At 43.2% G+C, this 24103-nt stretch overlaps 1 protein-coding gene across 3 annotated transcripts in view; it reads left to right on the top strand.

The window, feature by feature from the left end:
- Positions 1 to 24103, top strand: part of WDFY2 (WD repeat and FYVE domain containing 2) — a 70381-nt gene that overhangs the window by 35807 nt on the left and 10471 nt on the right. For all 3 annotated transcript variants that reach the window (XM_053285110.1, XM_053285112.1, XM_053285111.1), the window contains 3 exons: positions 11478 to 11551; positions 20033 to 20087; positions 23386 to 23536. In XM_053285110.1, the coding sequence (XP_053141085.1) occupies positions 11478 to 11551; positions 20033 to 20087; positions 23386 to 23536 (280 nt within the window). The remainder of the gene's footprint in view (positions 1 to 11477; positions 11552 to 20032; positions 20088 to 23385; positions 23537 to 24103) is intronic.

The following is a 24103-nucleotide window of genomic DNA, read 5'->3' as shown; positions in this document are numbered from 1 at the left end:
CATGATGGCTAAGAGAATGGGCTAAAAATTGGGAAGCCCCCAGTTGAAATCTCGCCTCTCCCCTTAACTCACTAGATGGCCTTAGGCAAGCCTCTCCTATGCAGCCTCCCATCAGCATATGAGGCTAGTCACACTCACTTGAGAACATAGGAAGCTGCCATATTCTGAGTCAGATCATTGGTCTATCTAGCTCAGTATTGCCTTCACAGACTGGCAGCGGCTTCTCCAAGGTTTCAGGCAGGAATCTCTCTCAGCCCTATCTTGGAGATGCCAGGGAGGGAACTTGGAACCCTCTGCTCTTCCCAGAGCGGCTTCATCCCCTGAGGGGAATATCTTGCAGTGCTCACACATCAAGTCTCCCATCCATATGCAACCAGGGCAAACCCTGCTTAGCTAAGGGGACAGGTCATGCTTGCTACCGCAAGACAAGCTCTCCTCCTCCTGCTTACCTGTGCAGGATTGTCATAAGGATTATAGCAAGATAATAAATGCAATTTATTACAACATTTATTTAAATGTAATCCATGACAAGTTAGGTGATTGGTAATCTCAAGCTTGATTGATTAAGTGTTATCAAGTCAGTGTTGACTCTTAGCGACCACATAGATAGATTCTCTTCAGGAAGATCTGTCTTCAACTTGGCCTTTAAGGTCTCTCAGTGGTCCATTCATTGCTGTTGAAATCAAGTCCATCCACCTTGCTGCTGGTCGTCCTCTTCTTCTTTCCTTCAACTTTCCCCAGCATCATGGACTTCTCAAGGGAACTGGATCTTCGCATAATGTGTTCACAATATGATAGTTTGCAAGCTTTATTAGCTAGCCTTAATTATAATATTTGTCTCTATTGCTGCATATGGGGGAAAATAGCATGAGAGCTGGCTCTAAAGAACACACCCTGAGAAGCAAAGGCCAACAGCGCTGCTGCAATGTTCAAAGATAAAACCGAACTGTCTGTCAGAACAGAGATACAAATGCAGTTGTCTGGTTTTTCAGAGAGATTGGAAGCTCTGCTTAAGCACCAAAGTTGACGTCTAGCCCTCATGATTGCAAAGATAATCCTGAAACAGGATTGCACAATGTCCCTAAGCAACATTTCCCGAATTCCATTAGGTCATGCCACTGGCATATGCTGCTTCAAGCTCAGACTGCAGTACATAGAATGGGCTAGAAATGCAGAGGAGAAATGAGTGTAGAGGGTGTGGCTTGCAGCCACTGCTGCGCAGACCTGCCGTTAAGAGAGGAGACAAGCTGGGCAGAGCTAGGATGGGCAGAGACTGGAAACCGTTGAAAAAAGCAAAAGTGCCTAGGTAGCTGAACCTGAGAGGCCAAGAACAAGACTGGAGAGGCCCTTGTGGAATTTAGATGGGTAGGTCTGAGGGTGACGTTGAGTACAGAAGTGGGAGGAGTAAAATGTGTGGGGAAGGGTTGCATTTACAGAGTCTTGTGGCTATGGATGTGCACAAAACCAGTTTTCCCGGCTAGGTCCAAATCCAAACCGGATTCGGGTTGGGCCAGTTTGTGTTTGCCCCCCTCCAGACCAGGTCCCAGTTCGATTCAAATTTGAACTAGCCAGGCCTGGTTTGGAACCCTACTGGCAAAGGGGAAACTGGCGAGGATTCTCCTTTACCAGTAAAGGGGCATCAGGAGAGTGGGGTGCTTCTACACATGTTTTAAAAAGTAAGTAAAATGGATGAAAATTACTCCGTGAGGGTGGCAGCTCCCTCAACCTCCGTTGGCCTCCCCTCCAGTGTGCAGGGCAGGCTCGGGCCCCTTTCGGGCCTTCTTCAGCCCATTTCAGGCTTGTGCATGGAGGCCATTTCTTTGACCGCCGCACATGCACACTTGCCACTTGCATAACCTGGGTCACTCTTCTAAATTTGCTTGTGTGCCAGGGGAGCCGGAGTACTGTAGCAGCCTTATAAACGATACCTCATACAACCGGTTCGAGTGTGAACCAGCTTGAATTCGAAAGACAACTCTCATTCACTTTGCAGGTCTGGAAATAAAACTAGTGCAGCTATTTTAACGTATTTATAGAATTTTGGAGGCTTATGAAAAATGCCTGGGTATGTTGCCAGTAGTTGTTGGGTACATTGTTTGCAGCACTCATAGGATTTTTTTTTTTTAAGTTACATACATGGAAAAAACTTTCACTGGGTATTAAAAATGCTATACAGGACATGGGCATTATTTTCACTGAGCTTAAATAATGTGGTAATGGCTGTAAAGGGAAACTGCCAAAAAAAGCACAAATGAGACGGGGAAGGAGGATTGGGTTTCATGTTCACTGCTTATAGGTGCACCTACTTTCAATTTCAAATCTTGCAATTGTTTGGTTTTTTAAAATATTCTGAGGGTGTTTAATTTCTTCATGCCTCTTCAAAATGTGCTATATGCATATATACTGCATTGATATGTAGCTGTTTCAGAGGGAGTTAGATGTGAAGATCAGTCAAATTCCTGACTTTGGTAGACTCTGTTCTTTGCATGCTGCAGCCCACTAACAGCCACCTGCATGAGTGGGGACTAGTACAGATTCTGCAGTCTTTATTCTGGGTGCAGTTACAAGCCACTTGGTTAGTCCAGATTATGTTATAATACAGGAAGCTGCTGTGTAAGGCCTATGTAAAGCTTTCCTAGATGGTACTTTCCAGGTGTTTCCACAGTTACTTATTTGTGAGGTATCCAGGTGTGTCTCATCCATGCAGAGCTCATTGCATGCAGACCATACTTTTCCAGCACTGAAATGCCAGTATGTTGTTGCTAAGAGGTTGCAAATTCCTACACAGACCCAGCCAGCATGGCTGTTGCATTGGAAATGTGTCGAGTGCCATTGTGCATGTTTCATTGGAATCTGAGGACGCCCCACTGCAGTAGAGGAAGGCTTACCTTGCACTTTAAATTCAAAAAATAGAAAATGTCACCAAGGCTTTTCTGGAACTCTATAGCTAGTGGCTATCACCCCAGAGAATTCCATAGATTAGTTATAATTTTATACACCTCTATCATGTCTCCCTAAAAAGAGTTGCCTCTTTTCCAAACTGAAAAGCCCTAGATGCTGTAGCCTTGCCTCATAAGGAAGGTACTCCAGGCCCCTGCTCATCTTGGTTGCCCTCTTCTGCACCTTTCCAGTTCTACAATGTCCTTCTTAAAATATGGTGACCAGAACTGCATGCAGTACTCCAAATGTGGCTGCACCATAGATTTGTACAAGGTCATTATAATATTAGCATTTTTATTTCTAACCCCATTCCTAATGATCCCTAGAATGGAATTTTCCTTTTTCACACCTGCCACGCACCGAGTTGACACTTCTAACAAGCTGTCCACCAAGATCTCTCTCCTCCTCATTCTCTGATGTCTCAGACCCTATCAGTGTATATGTGAAGTTGGGGGGGGGGTTGCCCCAATATGCATCACTTCACACTTGCTAATATTGAACTGCTTTTGCTTTTTTGTCACCCACTCACCCGGTTTGAGAAATGTTTTTGGAATTTCTCACAATCTGTTTCGGATCTCACTACCCTTAATAGATTAGTGTATTCTGCAAATTTGGCCACTTCGTTGCTTACCCCAACTTTTAGATCATTTATAAACAAGTTAAAGAGCACTGGTCCCCTGTGGGACCCCACTTCTTACTTCCATCCATTTTTAAAACTGTCAATTTTTTCCTACTAGGGTTTGGTGTCGCGGGTAGGGGAGCAAGGAGCAGAATTTTTTGAAAAGAGAGCAGGTTCTTACTTGCTCGCTGCCGCCATATGCAGCTTCCTGTTGTAGCGGCATTTGTCACAAGAACTCGTGTTCAACACTAGGATGCACATGGTGTCCATGCATGCACGTGTGCCATTTGCATGGCTGGCAACACCATTCTGACCAGTTCGGTTCCAAACCAGTGCACAAACCTTAGGAACACAAGAAGCTGCCATATACTGAGTCAGACCATAGGTCCATCTAGCTCAATATTGTCTACACAGACTGACAGTAGCTTCTCCAGGGTTGCAGGCAGGAATCTCTCTCAGCCCTATGTTAGAGATGCCAGGGAGGGAACTTGGAACCTAGATGTTCTTCCCAGTGCGGCTCCATACCCTAAGGGGAATATCTTACCGTGCTCACACATTTAGTCTCCCATTCATATGCAACCAGGACAGACCATGCTTCATGCACATCCATAATTCCTGTACTCTCCTATTCTTCAACCAGTTACCAGTTCACGCATGAACCTGTCCTCTTATCCCATGACTGCTAAGTTTACTCAAGAGCCTTTGGTGGGGAACTTCCTCAAAAGCTTTTTGGAAGTCCAAGTATAACTGGATCACCTTTATCCACATGCCTGTTGACACTTTCAAAGAACTCCAAAAGGTTATTGAAGCAAGACTTGGCCTTGCAGAAGCCATGCTGGTTCTCCTTCAGCAAGACCTGTACTTCTATTGTCATCCATTTACCTGGCACATAAGTTAAGCTAACCAGCCTGTAGTTTCCCGGATCCCCCAATTTTGAAAATTAGAGTAACATTAGCTATTCCAGTCCTCTGGAACAGAGCCTGAATGTAGAGTTACATATTTTTGCTAGATCAGCAATTTCACATTTGAGTTTCTTCATAACTCTCTGGTGGATGCCATCTGGCCCTGGAGATTTGTTAATTTTAGACAGATTAGAACAGGTTTTCTCAACGTGTGGGTCCCCAGAAGTAATTGGACTTCAACTCCCATAATTTCCAACCAAAGGCCACTGGGGCTGAGGATTATGGGAGTTGAAGTCCAATAACATCTGGGGACCCACACGTTGAGAAACCCTGGATTAGAACATCCCCTCTCATCACCTCAAATTGTCCCAGTTCTTCAGCCTCCAAGCCTGAGAAGCTTGGTTCCGCAGCAGGCATATGGTCAGTATCCTTTGCCATGAAGACAGATGCAAAGAACTCATTCAGCTTCTCTGCAATCTCCTTATCAGTCTCTTCCACGCACTCATCATCTAAGGATCCAACCGCCTCCCTGGCAGGTTTTCTGCTTTTGATATATTTAAAGAAGTTTTTACTCCCCTTGACGCTTGTAGCTATATGCAGAAAACCCGCTCTTTTTGTATCCCTTATTGTCTCCTTGTATTGCTTTAGCTAGAATTTATGTTCCTTTCTGTTCTCTTCATTTGGGCAGGATTTTCATTTTCTGAAGGAAGTCATCCCTTTTATAGTTTCCTTGAATCTACTTGTTAGCCATGCTGGCGTGCTCCTGAATTCAGTGGTACCTTTCCTCCTCCTTGGTATACATTCCAACTGAGCTTCTAGTATTGTGGTTTTGAATAAGTTCGATACTTTCTAGAGTGATTTTACCCCCCTGACTTTCCCTTTCAGCTTCCTGTGCACCAGTTCCCTCATTTTTGAGAAATTTCTTTTTCTGAAGTCTAATGCATCTGTGTTAGACTTCTTTAGCAATGCTCTACTCACATATAAGCTGAATTGCATCACACTATGGTCACTGTTACCCAGTGGTTCTACAACTCTGAAATCTCGCACCACTTAGGATTAAGTCCATGGTTGCCTTCTCTCTGATTGGTTCTGCAACCAACTGTTCTAAGGCAGTCATCTGGCATGTCTAGAAATTTGGCCTCTCTGTCAACACCCCCACGTGAAAGAAGACGTTTGAGGATACCATGGACAGCCAGGAAAACAAACAAATTGATAATAGAACAAATCAAATCAGAACTTTCACTCGAGGCACAAATGACCAGATTCAAACTGTCATGCTTCGGACACATTATGCGAAAACCCAGCTCCCTTGAGAAGTCCATAATGCTGGGAAAAGTTGAAGGAAAGAGAAGAAGAGGACGACCAGCAGCGAGGTGGATGGACTCAATTATGACAGCGATAATACACCACTGAGAGACCTTAAAGGCCAAGTTGAAGGCAGATCATCCTGGAGAAAATCTATCTGTGGTCGCTAAGAGTCGACAGCAACATGACAGCACTCAATCAATCAATCAATTTGAACTCTGGTCCTCCACAGAATCATTTCAAAGTTCCTGGGAGACAAAAACATAAAACAATCTTAAATAAGAAACATCAAAACATTTTAATCAGTTCAGTCCAGAAAAAGTATAAAATGGCTTTTCTTTTTGTTTGTTCTAAGGAGAAACAATAAAACTACTTCCTTCTTGCTTATTATTCTAGTAAGAATTGAACCATTTCTTCCTATTATTATTATTAGTAGTAGTAGTAAGTTAATAATTTCTTCTACTTTACAAATGTGTTTCTATTTTATCTTCTCTCTAACCTGAATATAACTTATCAGTTTTTTTTCCATAATAACCATATTCCATACTTCTAATACTTTTGAAGTCTGGGGAACTTGTTCTGTGGCCAATACTTGGTGTAAATTCTAGTGGCTACAGTCATATTGATCAGCAGCCCATCTCTTATTTCTTAACTGCCTATTTTAAACAAGTTAATATTAACATCTAATACCTGACCTGTTGCCTTTCTCCAAAACATTCTTTCTTTTCACCATGGCCACTGACATTGTAAGAGGGCCTCTTTCTACGGCCAACAATGTTTGTTATTTCTATACACTTTATGCAGCTTATGCAGTTGTATACTATTTTTAGTGAGCATTTTATATCCATCTTCTCTTAAAGAACAAATTATTCATCTCATCCTTGACATATGTCTCTATGTTTCTTCTTGAAGACGTATCCATAAAGTCTTGTTGCATCATATGTATGTATATGTATGTTGATTCTTTCTTCTTTCTACTACTATTATAAGTGAACAAATATGTGATTAAAATGCTTTGTTGGGTTATTCTATTTTTCAAATTCACTTGGCCTTGTTTGCGAATTTAGCTATCCTTGGACTTTCCAATTAGAAACTTCTCATTTGGAAATGCTGAAATACAGAAGTCTGTTACTTCCAACCTGTTCTGCAATTGTTTCTATATGTTGGCGCGCTGCTTTCAATCACATCTATGTATTGATTATAGTTTCCACATTGTAAGGATTCTGGTACTTGCTTTATTGTTGAAACTTGGATTGGATACCAATGAAGCCATAGGTAACACATCAGGACACACAGTTTTAAATTTGTCCTATATTTTAATTAATGAAATCAAAACTGTATTAATCATGGAAACTTATATTTAGGTTTTATCTGCAGTAAAATTTGAACAAGAATTGTCAGTCTTTTTTTAAAAAGGTTTTTAAATGAGTATGATAAATCAGTTTTAAAACTGGTTTAATAAAATCAGTTTGATTACTCCATTTTATTCAGTTTAGACAGTTTTTATATATTAATTGACATTGGGGACACCAATGTATTTGGCTTTCTTTTATATAAAGTCTTTTTATTTTTTAGTTCATTTCATTTCTAGACCACCCCTGAGGGTGGTTTAAAAAAATAACAAGTTTTAAAAACATAAAAACAAACACCATTTAAAACACACTACTTAAAATAATATTAAAAACCTTTTAAAAGTAATTCAGAACCATTTAAAAACCAATTAAAATACTTAAAAACAATTTAAAAACCTTGGAAGGCCAGGCCAAAGTATGTTTTAGAGCTTTCTTAAAGGCCAACAAGCCTAAATTACAGATATCTGTCACAAGTGCATTCCATTAGTGGTGTGCCCGGACCAGTCTGGAGCCATGCAAAAAGCCTCTGGACCGGTCCAGAATTCGGCCAGTCCGGCGGTGTGTGTGTGTCGCTTTAAGGGGGGGTACTACTTCCCTCTCCGGCCGCTCTTCCCCCTCCGGCACTCGACTTTAAGGTAACGTTTTTGGGGCAGCAGGGTTCCTCCCTGCTGCCCCTGCCCCCATCGTTGGCCGCAAAGCTCCAGAGCAAGTAGAAGGCGTGTGCCCATTGCTGCCGCCGGCACGTGTGCACTACAAACATCACACGTATGCAGTGCGCGCGCTGCTGCCAGCAACAGGCGCGCGTGCGACGCAACGGGCACATGCGTGGCGCCAGCTTCTACTTGCTCTGGAGCTTTGCAGCCAACAATGGGGACGGGCAGCAGGGAGGAAACCTGCCGCCCCAAAAATGTTACCTTAAAGTCGAGCGCCGGAGGAGGAAGAGTGGCGGGAGGGGGAAGTACTACCCCCCCACCCTTAAAGCGACACTCCCCCCAGTGCCGGACCACGCCTCCGTGGTTCTGTGCACATCCCTACATTCCATAGGCCAGGAGCAGCTACAGAGATGGCCTTGCTCCGAGTCACCACCAGACATACTAGTGGTAACTGTAGACAGATCTCTCCAGATGATCTCAACTTGCGATGGGGATCATACAGAAGAAGGTGCTCTCTAAGGTAATTTGGACCTAACGCTTTCAGGGCTTTAAAGGTAATAACCAGCACTTTGTATTTTGCCCAGAAACATATCAGCAGCCGGTGCAACTGTTTCAGAACAGGCATAATATGGTCTCTCCGAGTTACCCCAAAGACCAGTCTGGTTGTCGCATTTTGAACTAACTGAAGTTTCCGAAGTATGTACAAAGGCAGCCCCACATAGAGCACATTGCAGTAGTCAAGCCTGGAGGTTACCAGCGGATGCACCACTGTTTTGAGGTTGTCTTCTTCAAGGAATAGACGCAGCTGTCAAATCAACCAAAGTTGATGGAAAGCGCTCCTGGCCCTAGCCTCCCCCTGAGATGCCAGGGTGAGGCCTGGATCCCAGAGCACTCCCAAGCTGCATACCTGTTTCTTCTGGAGGAGTGTAACCACATCCAGCACAGGAAGATCTGTTATCCCTCAAATTCCAATCCCCCACAATGAGCACCTCTCCATTTTGCTTGGATTCAGTCTCAATTTGTTATCCCTCATCCAGCCCATTACTGCCCGTAGGCAGGCATTTAGGGAGTGAATGGCTTGGAAGCGACGTGGGGGCCAGTTAGTGGTGGTGGGGGGCTCTACTGTAGCATAAATTAATTAGGAGGAGAATCTTTGTTTATAAATGTGAAGGTACATTTGTTTCTGATCAATATCTGTGTGTGTGTGTGTGTGTGTGTGTGTGTGTGTGTACATCAATACACAAACGTGGAGGAGGAGGTGGGGGAGATCTGCTGAATAAAGGATGGGTGGATTGAGGCGGGGTATACACAGCAAGCTTGTCTCTGACTCACAAAAATTATACGTAGATAGCACAGTGTGTTTCCTACAGTAGCTACATCTAGAATTCTACTATGTAGTTTTCTAATCTTGCATATGGTGGTTAATTTCATTCTTGCAAATCAAGCTTAGACTGACAGTGGTGGAATTATAGACCAATTAATGTTTCCAGTACTAGGTAACAATTCTTTGAGGCGCTTCTCTTAAAACCCCAAGCCCTGAGATAGTAGAATTCTAAGTCTTCCTGTACATCCATAGATGTTCTTGGTGTGATAACAGCTGCCAATGCAAAAATACGACACAGGGATTTCCCAACATGGCAGAGAGTAGCTTGATATTTATGTAGAACTAAGCAACTCTTGTTTGAATGTGTTTGAGAGAGTGCTTAACTCTCCTTTATGATGGAAGGCGGGACTCTGGTGACCCAAGACCATGGCATAACTGAAGTTGGGCACCAAATGCCTTCTCTCCCCACTCCACTTGTATGCCACCACTTTTGTTTGTGATGGTGACAACCATTGCTACCACTTCACTAGACATGTGCAAGGAGATGCACGTGATCACCCACTGCTGCTACATCCTGGCCCAGCTAACACCCTCCTGCCCCTCTTGCACTGGCCTACTAATGACATGGGGAAGAAAGTGGAAGAGGAAATGAGGAAAGGGCAAAGAGTACAGAAAATGGTCTATATGACATTTCCTGCACTTTCCATGGAGTATAGGAGACACTCTGTAGAACGTCTCCTATACTCTATTGCCCTTTCATTATTTCCTCTTGCTTCCCTGTCCTTTTCCTCCGCACTCAGTGCGGAGGAGATAGGAGGCAACAATAGAGGGCTATCTTGCGGTGACTGTGCCACCACTCAGCGAAGAGCTTCCCTGGAGGCAAGCAAAGGAAAGCAAGTGAGGTGGCTGTAAGCATCTTGCTACTGATAGCAACCCCAAAATCCACTGCTTGAGGTAACAGCCTCACCTTACCTCCATGAAAGGATCACCACTAATAGGATAACATACTGTAAAACAGATATCTACAATTGTTTGGAACTTTTAAAACAACCTTCTTCTACAGGATAGTTATGTTGAAGTACTTTTGAGAAGAGCAGTAGTCTACAAGTTTGAATATTCTTAATAGAACATTGCTTTGATTCTATGCAGCCTTGCACTTACGTACATAACGTAGATTATTAACGTTGCCAAATTCTTAGCATATCCTCAGGACTTCCACCTGTTTTAGACCAGCTAGTTTAGGTCATAGTTGCTGTGTTGAGAAGCCCAGAATGAGCAATCTTTTGTTTGGTCAGCTTTTGTGGCCTAAAAATATAAGCTTTCACCTGCAAAATTACAGCGACGAGATTTGAATTTGCATTCTAATCTTCAAGGTTGATGCAGTAAATATATTGTAGATTACAGATTTTCTACTTGGTTGATCATTGGGTTTTTAAAAATTGATTGGTTTGAAAGATTGCACTGAAACTTGGTTATTGCTAAATCAGTAGAGGTGCCTTTTTCCTGTAAGTGTGTGAACTTAAATGATAATCAAAAGCTACCACATTGTTGGCAGGAAAGGCCATCTGTTAATATTTTCTTTCATTCCCGTTTAGTGTAACACAACAGAACCACAATGGCCTCTACAGATGTACCCTTAACCCTCAGCCTCACTCTTAAAAATTTGCCCTCGGTGATTAAAACTGGCTCCTTGAAAGACTATTAAACTATCAAGATTAAATAGATTAAAAGTTAACCTTTTTAAAGTACAAAAAGTATGGTAACATATTATTTCTCTAAAAATCGTCTAGGTGTATGTGTAAAATTCTAACCAACTATGAGTAGGGAACATTTTATTTCCACTTTTCCAAAGCAATACTCACAGTTTCTGAAATTATAAGGCATGAGATATTGCTGACCCGAAGCAGTGTGTCTACTTCCATTCACTCTTCATTGAAACAAGATTAAAAAGCACTGAAGTAGAACCTTTTCAGAAAATCTGTTGCTAGGATGCAATCTGAAAGTCAGGCAGCTTTACAAAAATGTAAGCACGCTGAACCACAACTGGCTGCATCAACGCTGCTCCAAGGAGGGCAGATTTGTCATTACTCTTTGGCACTGGATACCATCCTTGTTGTTTGGTTCTAACCCCGTGTGCCTGAACTTGAGCCCCAGTGCATTGATCCCAAGGGTGGGATGAGAAAGATCCTCAGTGTGCAGGCTTGCCAGTAAGCCTTTAAATATTCCTCTAGACTGAGCAAAGGTTAGTAGGCACTAGATCCTTTACTCTCCCTCTCCTTCCCCCCCCCACCCTAGGCTGAGATAAAACTAGCTTGGTAGCCCATTGACGTTCAAGAACAATAAGAGTTATGACTTCATCAACTTGTTCATTTTTTCCCCCAGCTCCATGTTCATGCATGTGCATTAACCCGGAAACAAGAAGGCTGTCCGTAGGTCTAGACAATGGTGCAATCTCAGTAAGTACATGACCTATGACTTTTAGTTAAGAATTATTTTCTTTGGTGTGTTGTGTGCTTTGAGGATTCTTTGTGGGCACTGACTAAATGATAGGTGAGTGAAACTGAAACAAACTTTCCCTCTGCATTCAACAGCAGTAGTATAACTAGAGTGAGCCAATAGGTGCAACATGACCTTGAGTTCAAAATGGGACTCAGAGTTCAGGTAATGCATTTGTTGTTGAAATGTTTAAATGTGTTTTCAGTTTGGAGTCATTAGAAACGCATCCAAGGTGGCAAGTGAAAAATGTGGTTAATTAGGGCAACAAGTCAGGCTGAGTGGCATCCGTACACTTTCGCATTAGGCTGATGCAGCCTCATGCAGTAAGTCACATTCAGCCACTGAATACTGCTGGTAGGTAGTGAGCCCATTCTGGCCAGCTACGGCTGCTTAGCCAGCAGCAGGGATTTTGTATTGCAGTCTCTGAGCTGTAAGAACAAAAACCAGGATTCTTCTGAGTAGGCAGCTTTACAGCCTGATCTTAACCATATTCTATTGAAAAGTCAATCCTTTGATTTCAGTGGGTTTTACTTGCAAGTATGGTGGCTGGGATTGCACTCAAGTATGCAGGCATTCTTGATTTGTTTCAGATTTTGCCAGTTATTCCCCACAAGGGTGGATTCAGGGACAACTCCATGCTTTTATACCTCTTTGCTTATTAGACATGGGTAGATTTGTGTGGTGAGAGATGGGTATGTGAGAAGAACTGTGGGCCTGTTCCTTGAGTGGAAATCCCTAGTTCTGACACTATCTGGTGCTTCAGTTTTAAAAAACAGGCCTAGCTTCCAGAGGAGGTGCAAGGTCATTTTCCTTGGTTCTTTCCAGCCCATTTATTGTGAGTTGTGTTGACTTTTTTGCTTTACCAGGACAGGAATGCGGTCTCCCTTCTAGTCACAATGACAGAGGACTACATTCATTTCCCCCCCCCCCATCTTGAGGCTGGTAGTTCTAGTTGCCAACATTCCTCTGCCCTGTGGGCTACTTGGTTTCTCCCCCCCCCAGCCCCTTAATGTATGCTGTTTCGCTTTGCTTCTGGCACCCCCTTTTATCCAGGGCCTGGCACATCCATGGCAGTCATCTACTTCTGGAGGTTCAAACATCCCCCCCCCCCGAGACTCGGGCCTGATCCTGCTGAAAAGGGTTTTACTTTCAGACAACCCTCTTGACTATGTAGGGCACTTGGTATAACTCTGCTGCCCCCATTCTCTAAATATACTAAATATATAATGACCAGGGGGTGTAGTGGAGAGATGCGCAAGTGCAGGGCGATGGTATTTCTTGGCTTCTCTGGCTGTTGGGGTGAGCATGGCCATGGGGGCTGTCATGGAGAACACCTGCACTTCTGAATTTGTGACTACTAGCTGGGCCAGGCGGAGAGCATCTGTGCCTCTAGTATGGCCCAGCCATTTTCTCCCGCCCACTGTTGCCGCCATTGTTTTCTAGCCGGCCACCCATTGGCACTTACTTTCCCTCCCACCCGCCAGCTGCCTCTGCTCAGCCGGCCTGCCACCGGCTCCACCTATCACGTAGCTCCACAGGCCAACCGCCACCACCCACTGGTGCAGCTCAGCCGGCTGGTCACCGCCTCCCACTAGCATGGCCTCACCTCCTCACCTCACCGGCGTGGCTCCACCAGCAGGCTGCCTCCGCCAGATGCCATGGCTGTTTTCTTCCCCATCCCCGTGGCTATCCGGCAGCTCTCCAAACTCTCGCGAGAGCTGCCACTCATGGGATTAGCCACGGGAGAATTAAATATATTGCTACCACTGGTAATGACTCTTCCTGTGTTAGGGTCATAATAAGGCTTTGATGTGGCTTTGAATATTGGAGATGTACAGCTTCAGTATTATAATAATGTTTGTTTAGTACAACATAATTTGCCCAGTCAGTGCTTGGGGAAAATTAGGAATAAAATAGTACAGTATACTAAAGAGATTATGGCAGGTGTTAATTTCCCCTCTGTATCCAAACTACAGAACCAACTCCCATTCTGTCTCCCCTGGAGCCACCACAACACAGGAAAAAAAGAAACCTCCCCTTTTTTCTTTCGCCTCCTTCTGTAGCTGTTTGTAGACAGACTTTAAAAACAAACTGGTAAACTGAAGAACACCACAGATTCCAGTTGATGCAATCTGCTTGAGCAAGGAGGGTCGGGATTAGAGATGCAGTTCCTAGAAGGCATCTTGACTGGAGCCACACTTCCTCCTCCCTTCGTACTCAATCCTCAATTCTGAGTACCGAGGGAGTACACGGTGCCCTTCCACTCCCCTTCTTGTGGCACCTTTTCCTCCTCAATACTCTCACTTTCCACTTTCCTCAGTTCCTTTTCCACACTACCTTAGACTCCCTTGAGGTACAATTAAACTGCCACTTGGGATCTCCAGTGTGTCCCAGCCAATCTCAGTTCAGTTGTCTCCTTAAACTGACTCAGTAGTGCCTTCTTCCTATTGGTCTCTCAGAATGCCCCCTAAACCCTTACTTCATCTTTTTTTTTAAACAGAGTTACTGTCTATATAGGCAGAACTAGAACCAGCTTGCCAAGTAAACAAATGCTTCACTAATTTACAGTGCATCTGTTCTAGTTCACTCCAGTAATTTCTCGGAGTGAACTGGAGCAGATGCAAGAATAGATCTAAAATATAACCATCTACCAGCACTGTTGTCTGAAATAAACAGTCTCAGGATAATTTGTCACATCTACACATGTAATGAAACAAAGTGGTAGGATCCCTACAGTGGTGAAATGGGCTGTACTCCTTCTGATTGTAGGTGAGGATACACTATTTTTCACTATTCCTTACGTGAAAAGCAAAATTATGCAAGAAAGCAAGCTACCACATCCTGAGAGAGAGGTTTAACACAGCCCTCTCCTGTGGTTAATTTGTTGTATTAAAATGAAACAGAGTTGCCTAGAAGTGCCTCCATGTTGCCTCCTTTTGGTGCAAGGAGATCTGAAGTGAAGCTTAGATCAGCTGTGTGCTTTGGATAGGCAAGATTTGTGTCCTGTGCATGAACTATAGGCAAAGTTGAGAAAGTCATCAGGAATGAGGATGGTCTCTAGATCTTGGAACTGACAAGGTGGTTCATTGTCCTTTCCAGTGAGTATCTTACTGTCTTGTAACATCACGAGTGGCTGACAGTTTGTTTTGTGGTTAATCTGTGTGGAGCTGTGTTGTATTAGTAGGAAGCATGAACAACTGTGACTAAAAAGTGACATATAGATAGGATACATGCCTTGCTTCTGTGCAAGGCAGACTGGCATCTTGAGTGCCAAATTTGAAGAAAACAAAATGAAGTTTGCTCAGCTACTTGCTTGTCTTGTTTCTTGCCATCTCTGCAAAGAAGCAGAGCTGTGATAATAAATTCAACAATACTTAACTATATTATATATTTAACAGAACAGGGAATAGCTGAAGATCAAGGCAATGAAGGAACAGTTCAAAAAAGCTTTGAGTCTGAATTCAAATCAGTGAGGCCTGATGACATTCACACAGGAGTATTGTAGCTGTTCATCTCTCAAAAAGTCCTTTTTTTACAGAAGAATACATAGAATACATACATAGCTGGTGTAGTCTAGAAAGCTGGGAAAAGGCACGGTATATGCTTTCTGCCAGTCTAGAAAATCAGACTTTCTTCTTTGACTTCTACAACTGGGGAGATATTGGAGAATAATATTAAACAGTTAAATTGTAAGCACCTAGAAAAAAAATGGAGCTGCTATTAGTTGGCAGTTGACATGACTCTCTTAAAAAATTACTCATGCTAGCCAGACTAGCAGGATTCTTTTCTTTGATAAAGTAATTGACAAAGGAATGAATTAGCATCCTTAGTTTTCATAGAGGCCATAATTAAGTCAATACATAATTCCACATGGCATTCTCTTAAAAAAGGAAAAGAAAGAAAGAAAAATAGGAGCTAGAAGAAAATGCTGTAAACTGGATATCCATCATGTAAACCATAGCAATAAAAAAATCTCCACTCAAGAAGAATGTGAGAGTGTTCAGCATGTTAGCAATGACTTGGAGAGCAGAGGAAACTCTGTATTGAAGGATCACTTGTCTTCAGATGAGTCTGCTGTTCGCACACTGAGAGCATCTTTTGGAGGGCCTACTCTGCCTCGGCTATGGAACGGTCTTCCCAGAGAGGATCTCCTGCCACTCACTTTAATGTCATTATGGTGCTGGGCAAAGAGTAAGACCTCCCTATTTTCTCAGGCCTTTGTATTTTCATTTCCTGATTTGGTGTGTTCATGTTTTTGTTATTAACTGCTACACTGATATATTATTGTTTTGATTGTATTGTTGTTGGGCTACATCCAGGCCAATGTTATCTTCATGTCAGAACATTTTGCTCATGCAATGGGAAAGGGGCTGTTTTTACTAATCTCCCCCCCCCCACCTTTCCTCTAATGCATCTCATGTCCCTGAGGGTTCAGGGACCCTCAACATAGAGGCAGAGGAAAGGAAAGGGTGGACACTGTTAGCTTGGATGCTGTTGTTGTGTTGAACGTGTAAGCTGCCTTGCTAAAACCTTTTTTGAAGGGCACTGTATAAATACATAAAATACAAAATCTGGAAAAGAGATAAAATTTGGAGAGACTGCAAACATTTTATAGGAAAGTCAGCATTCTCAACCAAAAAAAGATCAAAGTGCTAGCACTTTGCAAATATTTGCATCTGTTTGAGAAAAAAGAGAAGGGGAACAGTTTACTTCTGTTCACTGCAGGACAGGACAAGAGATGGTGGTGTGGGTTAAGTATAAACAGTTTAAAAGGGGAAAGTGAGCATATCACTGAATTTTCCCAGCATGATGAAGCTGTAGTGTAACAATATGAGATGTTGGAATCTGAGGCTATTGAGGTGCTTCTCTGCTCTTATCTAAGATTTTTTTGAAAGCTTAAATTGCTGGGCAAAGATCCCCTTTGCCTACAGTGGAGAAGTGAAAGTTTTCCAAGCTGCAGATGGGAAATGGATTCTGGGCGTGCTGGGATAGATTACGTGCAAGTGAGAAAGTGATAGATGGAATAGCCTAAGCCAAGATCAGAAAGCATATTTGAATGGAGGTCAAAGTTAGATATTGATCTGTACTAAGAGAGTACATCAGGATGCTGAGTAAGAGAAGTCTGGATATGATTATATCGCAAGATTTCAGTGACTGCTATAAATTGTTTTGAAATTAAAGATGTGCATTAGTTTCTATTGCAAAGTGGGATGGTGTGTGTCTTGGAATAACTGTTGTTAACTGAAATGAGTTTTTATAAATTGGTGGTCTAGAAATAATTCTGCTGTAATCTAGGATGCTTGGGACTATGACTGCAATTCAAACAAACAAACAAAACAGCATACAAACGGAACCTAAAGGATAACAATTAACTCTCCCCCCCGCCCCAGTTTATTGTGGTTGGGGATGATGGGAGCTGTAGACTTCCAAAACTGATGTTTTGATCCTTTGCCTTGTTCCTCTCCTCTCCATGCTTACCTTCTCTGCTCGGTCCTTGCGTAGCTATTCTTGTTCGATCTGGTCAGAGCCTCCCCATCCAATTTCTCCCTGTGCTTTGAGATAAATAACATACCCTATGTAAATGCACAAGCACCTTGTCTGAATGAACGATGGAGTCCATTGTTTTGCCAACAATCCTGTTGTATTCCAAAATGTGCATGCAATTCACAGTCTCTTAGAAAGCCAGTCCTGTAAATCTCAGTGTGTTTCAAATTTATATAAGCACAGGAGCAACTTTTGGGAACCATCCAGTCTCTGAAATATATCTGTACGAGAGGCAGCCCTCACTTTCTTTCATTCAGAGAAGTGGCAAAAAGCGGCTGCATATGGAAGCTCCATGTCTGCTTTTTGCATTTCCGGTGCATGTGCAAAAGGGCAACTTACACATCTTGCTAGGGATAAAGATGCCCAAGATAAAGGGAGTCACACCTTAACCTGGAAAATGAGATCACGCCAATCAGTGCGTTTTTTTACTATTGCTTTAAATATACTGTGCAGTCTTAGTTCTCACTAGGCATGTACACATTGTGTGCTTGAAACATGGCTTTTGGTGATGGAACATCATTAAGCCCATCAGTCTTCCTTTCCAAACAGGATGCTGATACTGAAGGCACAAAAAATTGTGTGTGGGAGGAGGGAATTGCTATGTAGCAGAGGATTTCTGTCAGTTGTAGAGGCCCTCTGTGTTGCGGGGGGGGGGCGGTGAGGGGGGGTCAGAACTGCACCTCTGCTGGTCTCCAAACCCTTAAGGGAAAGGTTGCACATGCATGCTTCCCTCATGTGACTGGGAATATACTGTATCTGGTTATGCTGGGAACAGAGAGAGGGATCAGACTCTTCACTACTGAAGCGACTAGGAGAGAAGGAGTTGGGCTCAAATGAAACATGTCTTTGCAATTGGTCTAACTCCAGTTAGGGATGAAGGAAGGTCATTGAAGCCCCACTGCCACAAAAGCAGTGGCAGAGGGAAGGCAAAATAAACCTGGACAAAGCATGTGCTTTATCTGAGCTGTTTCTTCTCCCTCTGCCCAGTGATCACTTCCATCAAGTGGGTGCTTAATCCTTGTCTGCTTGCCCCTTTCCCTGGTAGCTATCCAGCAGCTCCTACCCCCCAAAAAACACCCTTGGTTCCAGGCTTGTTTTTGTGAGAGAGACATGTGACTGACCCTGAAGCTGGCCGAGAATGGGTGGCTGGGACATTGCAGAGGAAGGGTTAAGCACCCTTCCACTGATCCTTCTCTCCCAGGGCCTCTTTGTAGAAGGGAAGTGTCACACAATGGTCAAGGCCTGCCCCAATGCATATATCTAGTTCCACCCCTTTATAGTAGGGGTTCCCATCCTGTGGCACTCCAGATGTTGCTGAACTACAACTCCCATCACCCCAGCTACAATTTATGAACTACAACTCCCATCACCCCAAGCTACAATCTATGAACTACAACTCCCATCATCCCCAGCTATAATTTATTGTAGCTGGGGATGATGGGAGTTGTAGTTCAGCAACATCTGGAGTACGAAAGGCTGGGAATCCTTGCTGTTTAGCTCTGCTAGCAGATTTCTCTGTTGAGAAGCAGGGTTTCCTTACCGCCCCCACCCCAGTGTTCAGGATTTGGTGATACATGAGGGGTGGTGACAGTTGCTGCTTGGCCTGCATCACAGTGGCTGTAGCAAATGGAGGATAGTGATGATAAAGACAGAGGCCCACACCTCTCTCTCTCTCTCTCTTTTTCTCTCTCTCATTCATATGTATATATCCCACAGTAGCATGGGAACTGCTCCCCTATAGTGTGGTCACATGCTGCTGGAGAGTAGAGGGGTGTGTGCGTGTGTGTATCCATATTCATCCAAGTGGTCCTGGTCAACCATGCAGGTCTTTTCCTAATTCCACCCTTTGTATGAAGGGGACCTGTGATCTAAGTCTATCCTGGCTGAAAATGGATGACATTGAGTTGCCACCTCTACCTAGAAGGAGGTCTCACTGGAAAGGTGAGTCTTTAAAATAGTTTAAGCAGTGAAAGATAATTCAGTTAGTATTTTCACAGCAATGCCTCTTGCTTGGGAAAGGCCTTCAGAAGTGTGGTATTCAACGTGGGTCTGATGCATTTTTTTCTTTTCTGAATTGTTTTAGCTAGAAGAGAAAATGCACAAGTATTAGGCACCCAGTGCTTCATATGCCCCCTGGTCAGTGTTCACTCTAACAGGGATTCCCAGATGTTGTTGACTACAATTCCCAGAATCCCCAGCTGCAATGGCTTTTGCTTGGGGATTATAGGAGTTGTAGTCAACAACATCTGGGAATCCCTGTTAGAGGGAACACTGCCCCTAACCCTCAGTGTTAACTTCCTGTTGAATTAGAACGAGGGGTTAACTGTCAACATTGTAATTAGGGATGTTGTGTCTGGATGTGCAAATTGGATCTTGTGCACACACTAGGCAGAGGGAGTACAAAACGGAGGCTGACTGTACCTGAGTGCCTATGTCCATAAATACTGTACTACTGTCAAAAGAACACACACACTTCTCCACAGCTAGTGCAACTAGCCAATATGTATGTTTATGCTGTGGTGTGCACCTGCTTTTTCAAAGGGAGAAAAACCCAGTAACCCTACATGTGCAGAAGTTATTTGGAAAAGTAAGGATACCTGAGGCACCGAAGAGCTTGAAGAGGCAGAGCAGGGTAGTTCGCAGAAATAAAAGGGCAGTTTTCAGGCATTCCTTGTTGTGACACATACAGCTCTTCCATGTTGCTTATCAAGCAGCTGGATGCGATGAGCAGAACTTACTCCTCCCTTGTTGATCTAAAAGGGATGAGACTGCAATCCAGTACAATTAACAAAGTGATAAATTCTTGGATTTTAACAAGAAGAAATATTGCTTTGCAAACTAATTTTTAGATATTTCATACTTCACATTTCTAAAGTGGTTACTTTGTTATTTTCCAGGAATTTATTTTATCAGAAGATTACAACAAGATGACACCAATTAAAAGTTTCCAGGGTAAGAGATGCAATATTTCTAGAGAAAAGGTTTTTACTCTGACTCTTACTATCTTTTCACATGGGCCTTAGAAACACAGCAGGCTATGAGTTTTTTAAAAAACAGACTGACCTATTCTTAATTTCTGACACATCTAAGATTGTTTTGTGCATATTTTAAAATGGTTGCAAACAAAACCTCAAAACCCTTAAATCTGTTCCTTCCGCTGTTGTGTTATGAGACATGGATTATGAAACAAAAATTGGCTGCTGTTTCTGCAGAATGTTTAAGAAATAGCATCCCTTTTAAAAGAAGAACTTTATACAGATTGAGAATATTGTTTGCACTGAACGCTTTTTAAAATCTCCAAATGTTTGACTACTTGTTTTGTCTGATAGTTTATTTGTAATGAATATTGAAACCTTCCACCCAATTGTCAGGCTTGAGATTCAGAAACCAAATGGGCAACAGCTTGCTATGGTCAGATCAGAGCCATTGCCACCACCTTCAAGAGCATGGTCACAGGCTGTATTACTAAAGACAGACTTGAAAGCCATTTGAAGGATGAAACAAATAGACACTAGTTTTTCATGCACTTTCTAACAGTTTGCTCAAAGCTTTACTTTAAATAATTGTGTGCTGCCTCTAATTTGAGCAAAACTCCCCAGGTTTGCTCACATCCAGAAGGGAGAAAGAGAGAACGAACAATACCCAAATGCACACAAACGGACATAGAGGCAATACAAACCCAGGAATGCCGGCGGGGGGAATCGTCAGGTGGCTAAATTTCTTGCTGGAAAGCTGAGCAAATAGAGTGTGGCACTGAAAGGACTTCAGATTTCACTGGCAGCTCCTTGCCCTTCAGTGCTTCAGGCAAGGCACAAAGTGCTACCTCCCCCAATCCCTCCCACTCTTCAGGTTGGCACATGCGGACACCACCCCTCTTGGCTTTCCCTCGCCTACCTCCCATCCCCATAGCGCACACTGCTGCCTACCCCCTGCGTCTGATTTCACCCGGCAGTCTCTCTGTCAGTGGTACTGCCACTGCTCCCGCAGCAGGGACAGACTCGCTCACTCATCTGTCCCCAGCTGCCTTCAAGTGTGGTCCTGCTGCTTCATCAGAGCGACACCCCTATCTAGTTGGGTGTCAGGTGAGCGTCCCTGGGGGAGGACACTTGGCATACCAGATGCCACGACTGAGAGAGAGTCACAAAAGCTTTTGTGTTGCATGCTTGATTCAGCTGTTTTAGAGATATCCATCTCTAGCTTTAAAGACGGGAGCCTCTATGTTATCTTTTCCAATATTTTTTCGCTATATGCTGTGTCTGGAGTTTGCTTTGCTCTCTAAAATGCTGCACAGGTATGTCTAGTCAAGAAATCTTCTCCCATTATGGCACCATGTTGTATGCTGCCCAGGGAGTCCTTTAGCAATCCAGTACCAGTTTTATGCCAAAGAGATCGGAAGCCAGTTCCCATACCAAAAGCCATCTTCCCACATATGCCTGTCATTATTCTTCCTTTCATGCTTGCTTTTTCAAGTCCCTGCTAGGAGATTCCCTGCATCTCTCCAGTCTTTGCTTCACCAGTATGTTTAAACTGGCTTTGGGTGTGCGCTTGCTGCCGCTCCTGCCGTTTCCTCACTTGCAGTCAGTAATATCATGCTCTCCTGTGATCTGACGTGATGAAAGGAACACACAGGCCAGTCACAAAACAATTCCCATTCATTAATTAGATACCACATGTAATGGTCAGATTAATTAAATGGAATCCCAGTTTAAATGGCATATTTTTCTCCCATTTTTGAATAGCAAGCAATATGAAAGAGTGAAGATGCTGAAGACCAATAAATATTGAGGGTGGGGAATGAAAGAGCCAGAAAGAAAATGTATTATTCATCTTTAAAATTTATCGTTTCTGAATCTTAAATGTGGTATCTATCAATGGTCAGCCTATAGGGCTGACTGTAGAGATTTCTGTTTGTTTGTTTGTTTGTTTGTTTGTTTGTTTGTTTGTTTGTTTGTTTGTTTGTTTGTTTGTTTAAGATCATGTTTAGTTTACCGCCCCATCCGAAGGCTCTGGGTGGTTTACAACAAGTTTAAAAAGATACACACAAAAACACCATTTAAAACACAATGCTCAAAACAATATCAAAACCATTTAAAACCAATTAAAATATATTTTTTAACAATTTAAAAACCTTGGAAGGCCAGGCCAAACAAGTCTTTAGGGCTCTCTTAAAGGCTGACAGCGAGCCTAAACTGTGGATATCTGCCGGGAGTGCATTCCATAGGCCAGGAGCAGCTACTGAAAAGTCCCGGTTCCGAGTCGCCACCAGACATACCAGTGGTAACTGGAGACGGACCTCTCCAGATACCTCAACGTGTGATGGGGAACATACAGAAGAAGGCGCTCTCTAAGGTAGCCTGGACCCAAGCCATTCAGGGCTTTAAATGTAATAACCAGCACTTTGTATTTCGCCTGGAAACATATTGGCAGCCAGTTTTAAAACGAGCATAATATGGTCTCTCCAGGTTACCCCAGCAACCAGTCTGGCTGCCGCATTTTGAACTAACTGGAGTTCCTGAACTACGTACAAAGGCAGCCCATGTATTTTTATTCTATTTATTTACACTTATATTCCGCTCTTCCTCCAAGCAGCCCAGAGCAGTGTACTACATACTTGAGTTTCTCTTTCACAACAACCCTGTGAAGTAGGTTAGGCTGAGAGAGAAGTGACTGGCCCAGAGTCACCCAGCTAGTTTCATGGCTGCATGGGGATTTGAACTCGGGTCTCCCCGGTCCGAGTCCAGCACTCTGACCACCACACCATGCTGGCTCTACTCAGTCTCTCAATGTAGAGCGCATTGCAATAGTCGAGCCTGGAGATTACCAGCTGAGGTTACCATCCCTTTAGAGAGCTACTGTACTCACCACTGAGAACAGGTATCTTTTGTATTTATTTGCTTTTTGGCATTTCACACTGTTTGCTTGTTCTCAATGGAATGGGGTGAGATTTGTCTTTTTTTCTTTCTTTCTTGGCTGTACATATACTCTGCCCAGCCAACTCCTTCTACAGGGTACCATTCACTTTGATTCTCCCCACATGGACCAGGCGTACACCAGGGCCAGTCCCTGCAGTTCCCCAATAATGCCATGTTTCTGTTGAAACTGTTCCATTTGGGCCAGCTTGATACAGAGGAATACATTAAAAATAGCACAGGTTAGGCTAGTGTGGAAGTGATGTGACTGTTTTTTTTCTGAGGGAAGGAGAAAGCCTATTTCAGGGGATGTCTAATGCCTGTGTTTCCCCCTCTTCCAGCTCACCAGAGCAGGGTTCTGATGGTTCTGTTTGTTCTGGAGATGGAATGGATCCTGAGCATAGGCCAGGACAAGCACTTCACGTGGCATTGCTCAGAAAGTGGGCAGCGGCTTGGCAGTTACCGTGTCAGCGCGGGTGCCTGCGGACTTCAGTATCCTTTACAAAGGTGGCCTGACTGCTGTTCAGCTTTATTTTGGCCCTTATGAGATTGTGGATGGAAAGCTCTTAAGCCAGTTGAGTAGCTAAAATGTTGCTGCGGAAATTGTAAATATGACTTGAGTACCTAAAATCATAACATGCCCTCACTTTTGTGGTGCTTAGGGTAATGTACCTATTGAGGTTTAAATATCGACTTAACACCTCTTAAAATATCCTGGCGTGCATCTCTTTTAATACTGCAACAGTTTGGTTTTCAACATATACAGAACTCTTGGGTACACTAGATATTGTTACTGATGAGATTACAAATGAAAAATGTGACTCCTGTTGTGGAACATTCAAGTGTGCATTTGAATGAATAATGGTTTGTTAAATTGGTGCTTGATCTTGTGGCAGTATTTGTGGCACAAAGCTTAGAAAGTAAATTGGATAGAAACTTCCTGATATACGATAAAATCCAAACTATATTTTGCCATTATTCAGGCTGCGGACAGCCCAGTGGAGAGTGAGTGAAACTCTTGCCCCCATTGCTATGTGTATGTGTCAGAAAATTACTTAG

Source organism: Hemicordylus capensis, chromosome 1, assembly GCF_027244095.1.
Source record: "Hemicordylus capensis ecotype Gifberg chromosome 1, rHemCap1.1.pri, whole genome shotgun sequence".
Lineage (NCBI taxonomy): Eukaryota > Metazoa > Chordata > Lepidosauria > Squamata > Cordylidae > Hemicordylus > Hemicordylus capensis.
Note: the sequence above shows the minus strand (reverse complement) of the source record. Positions and strands in the feature narration are given on the sequence as shown.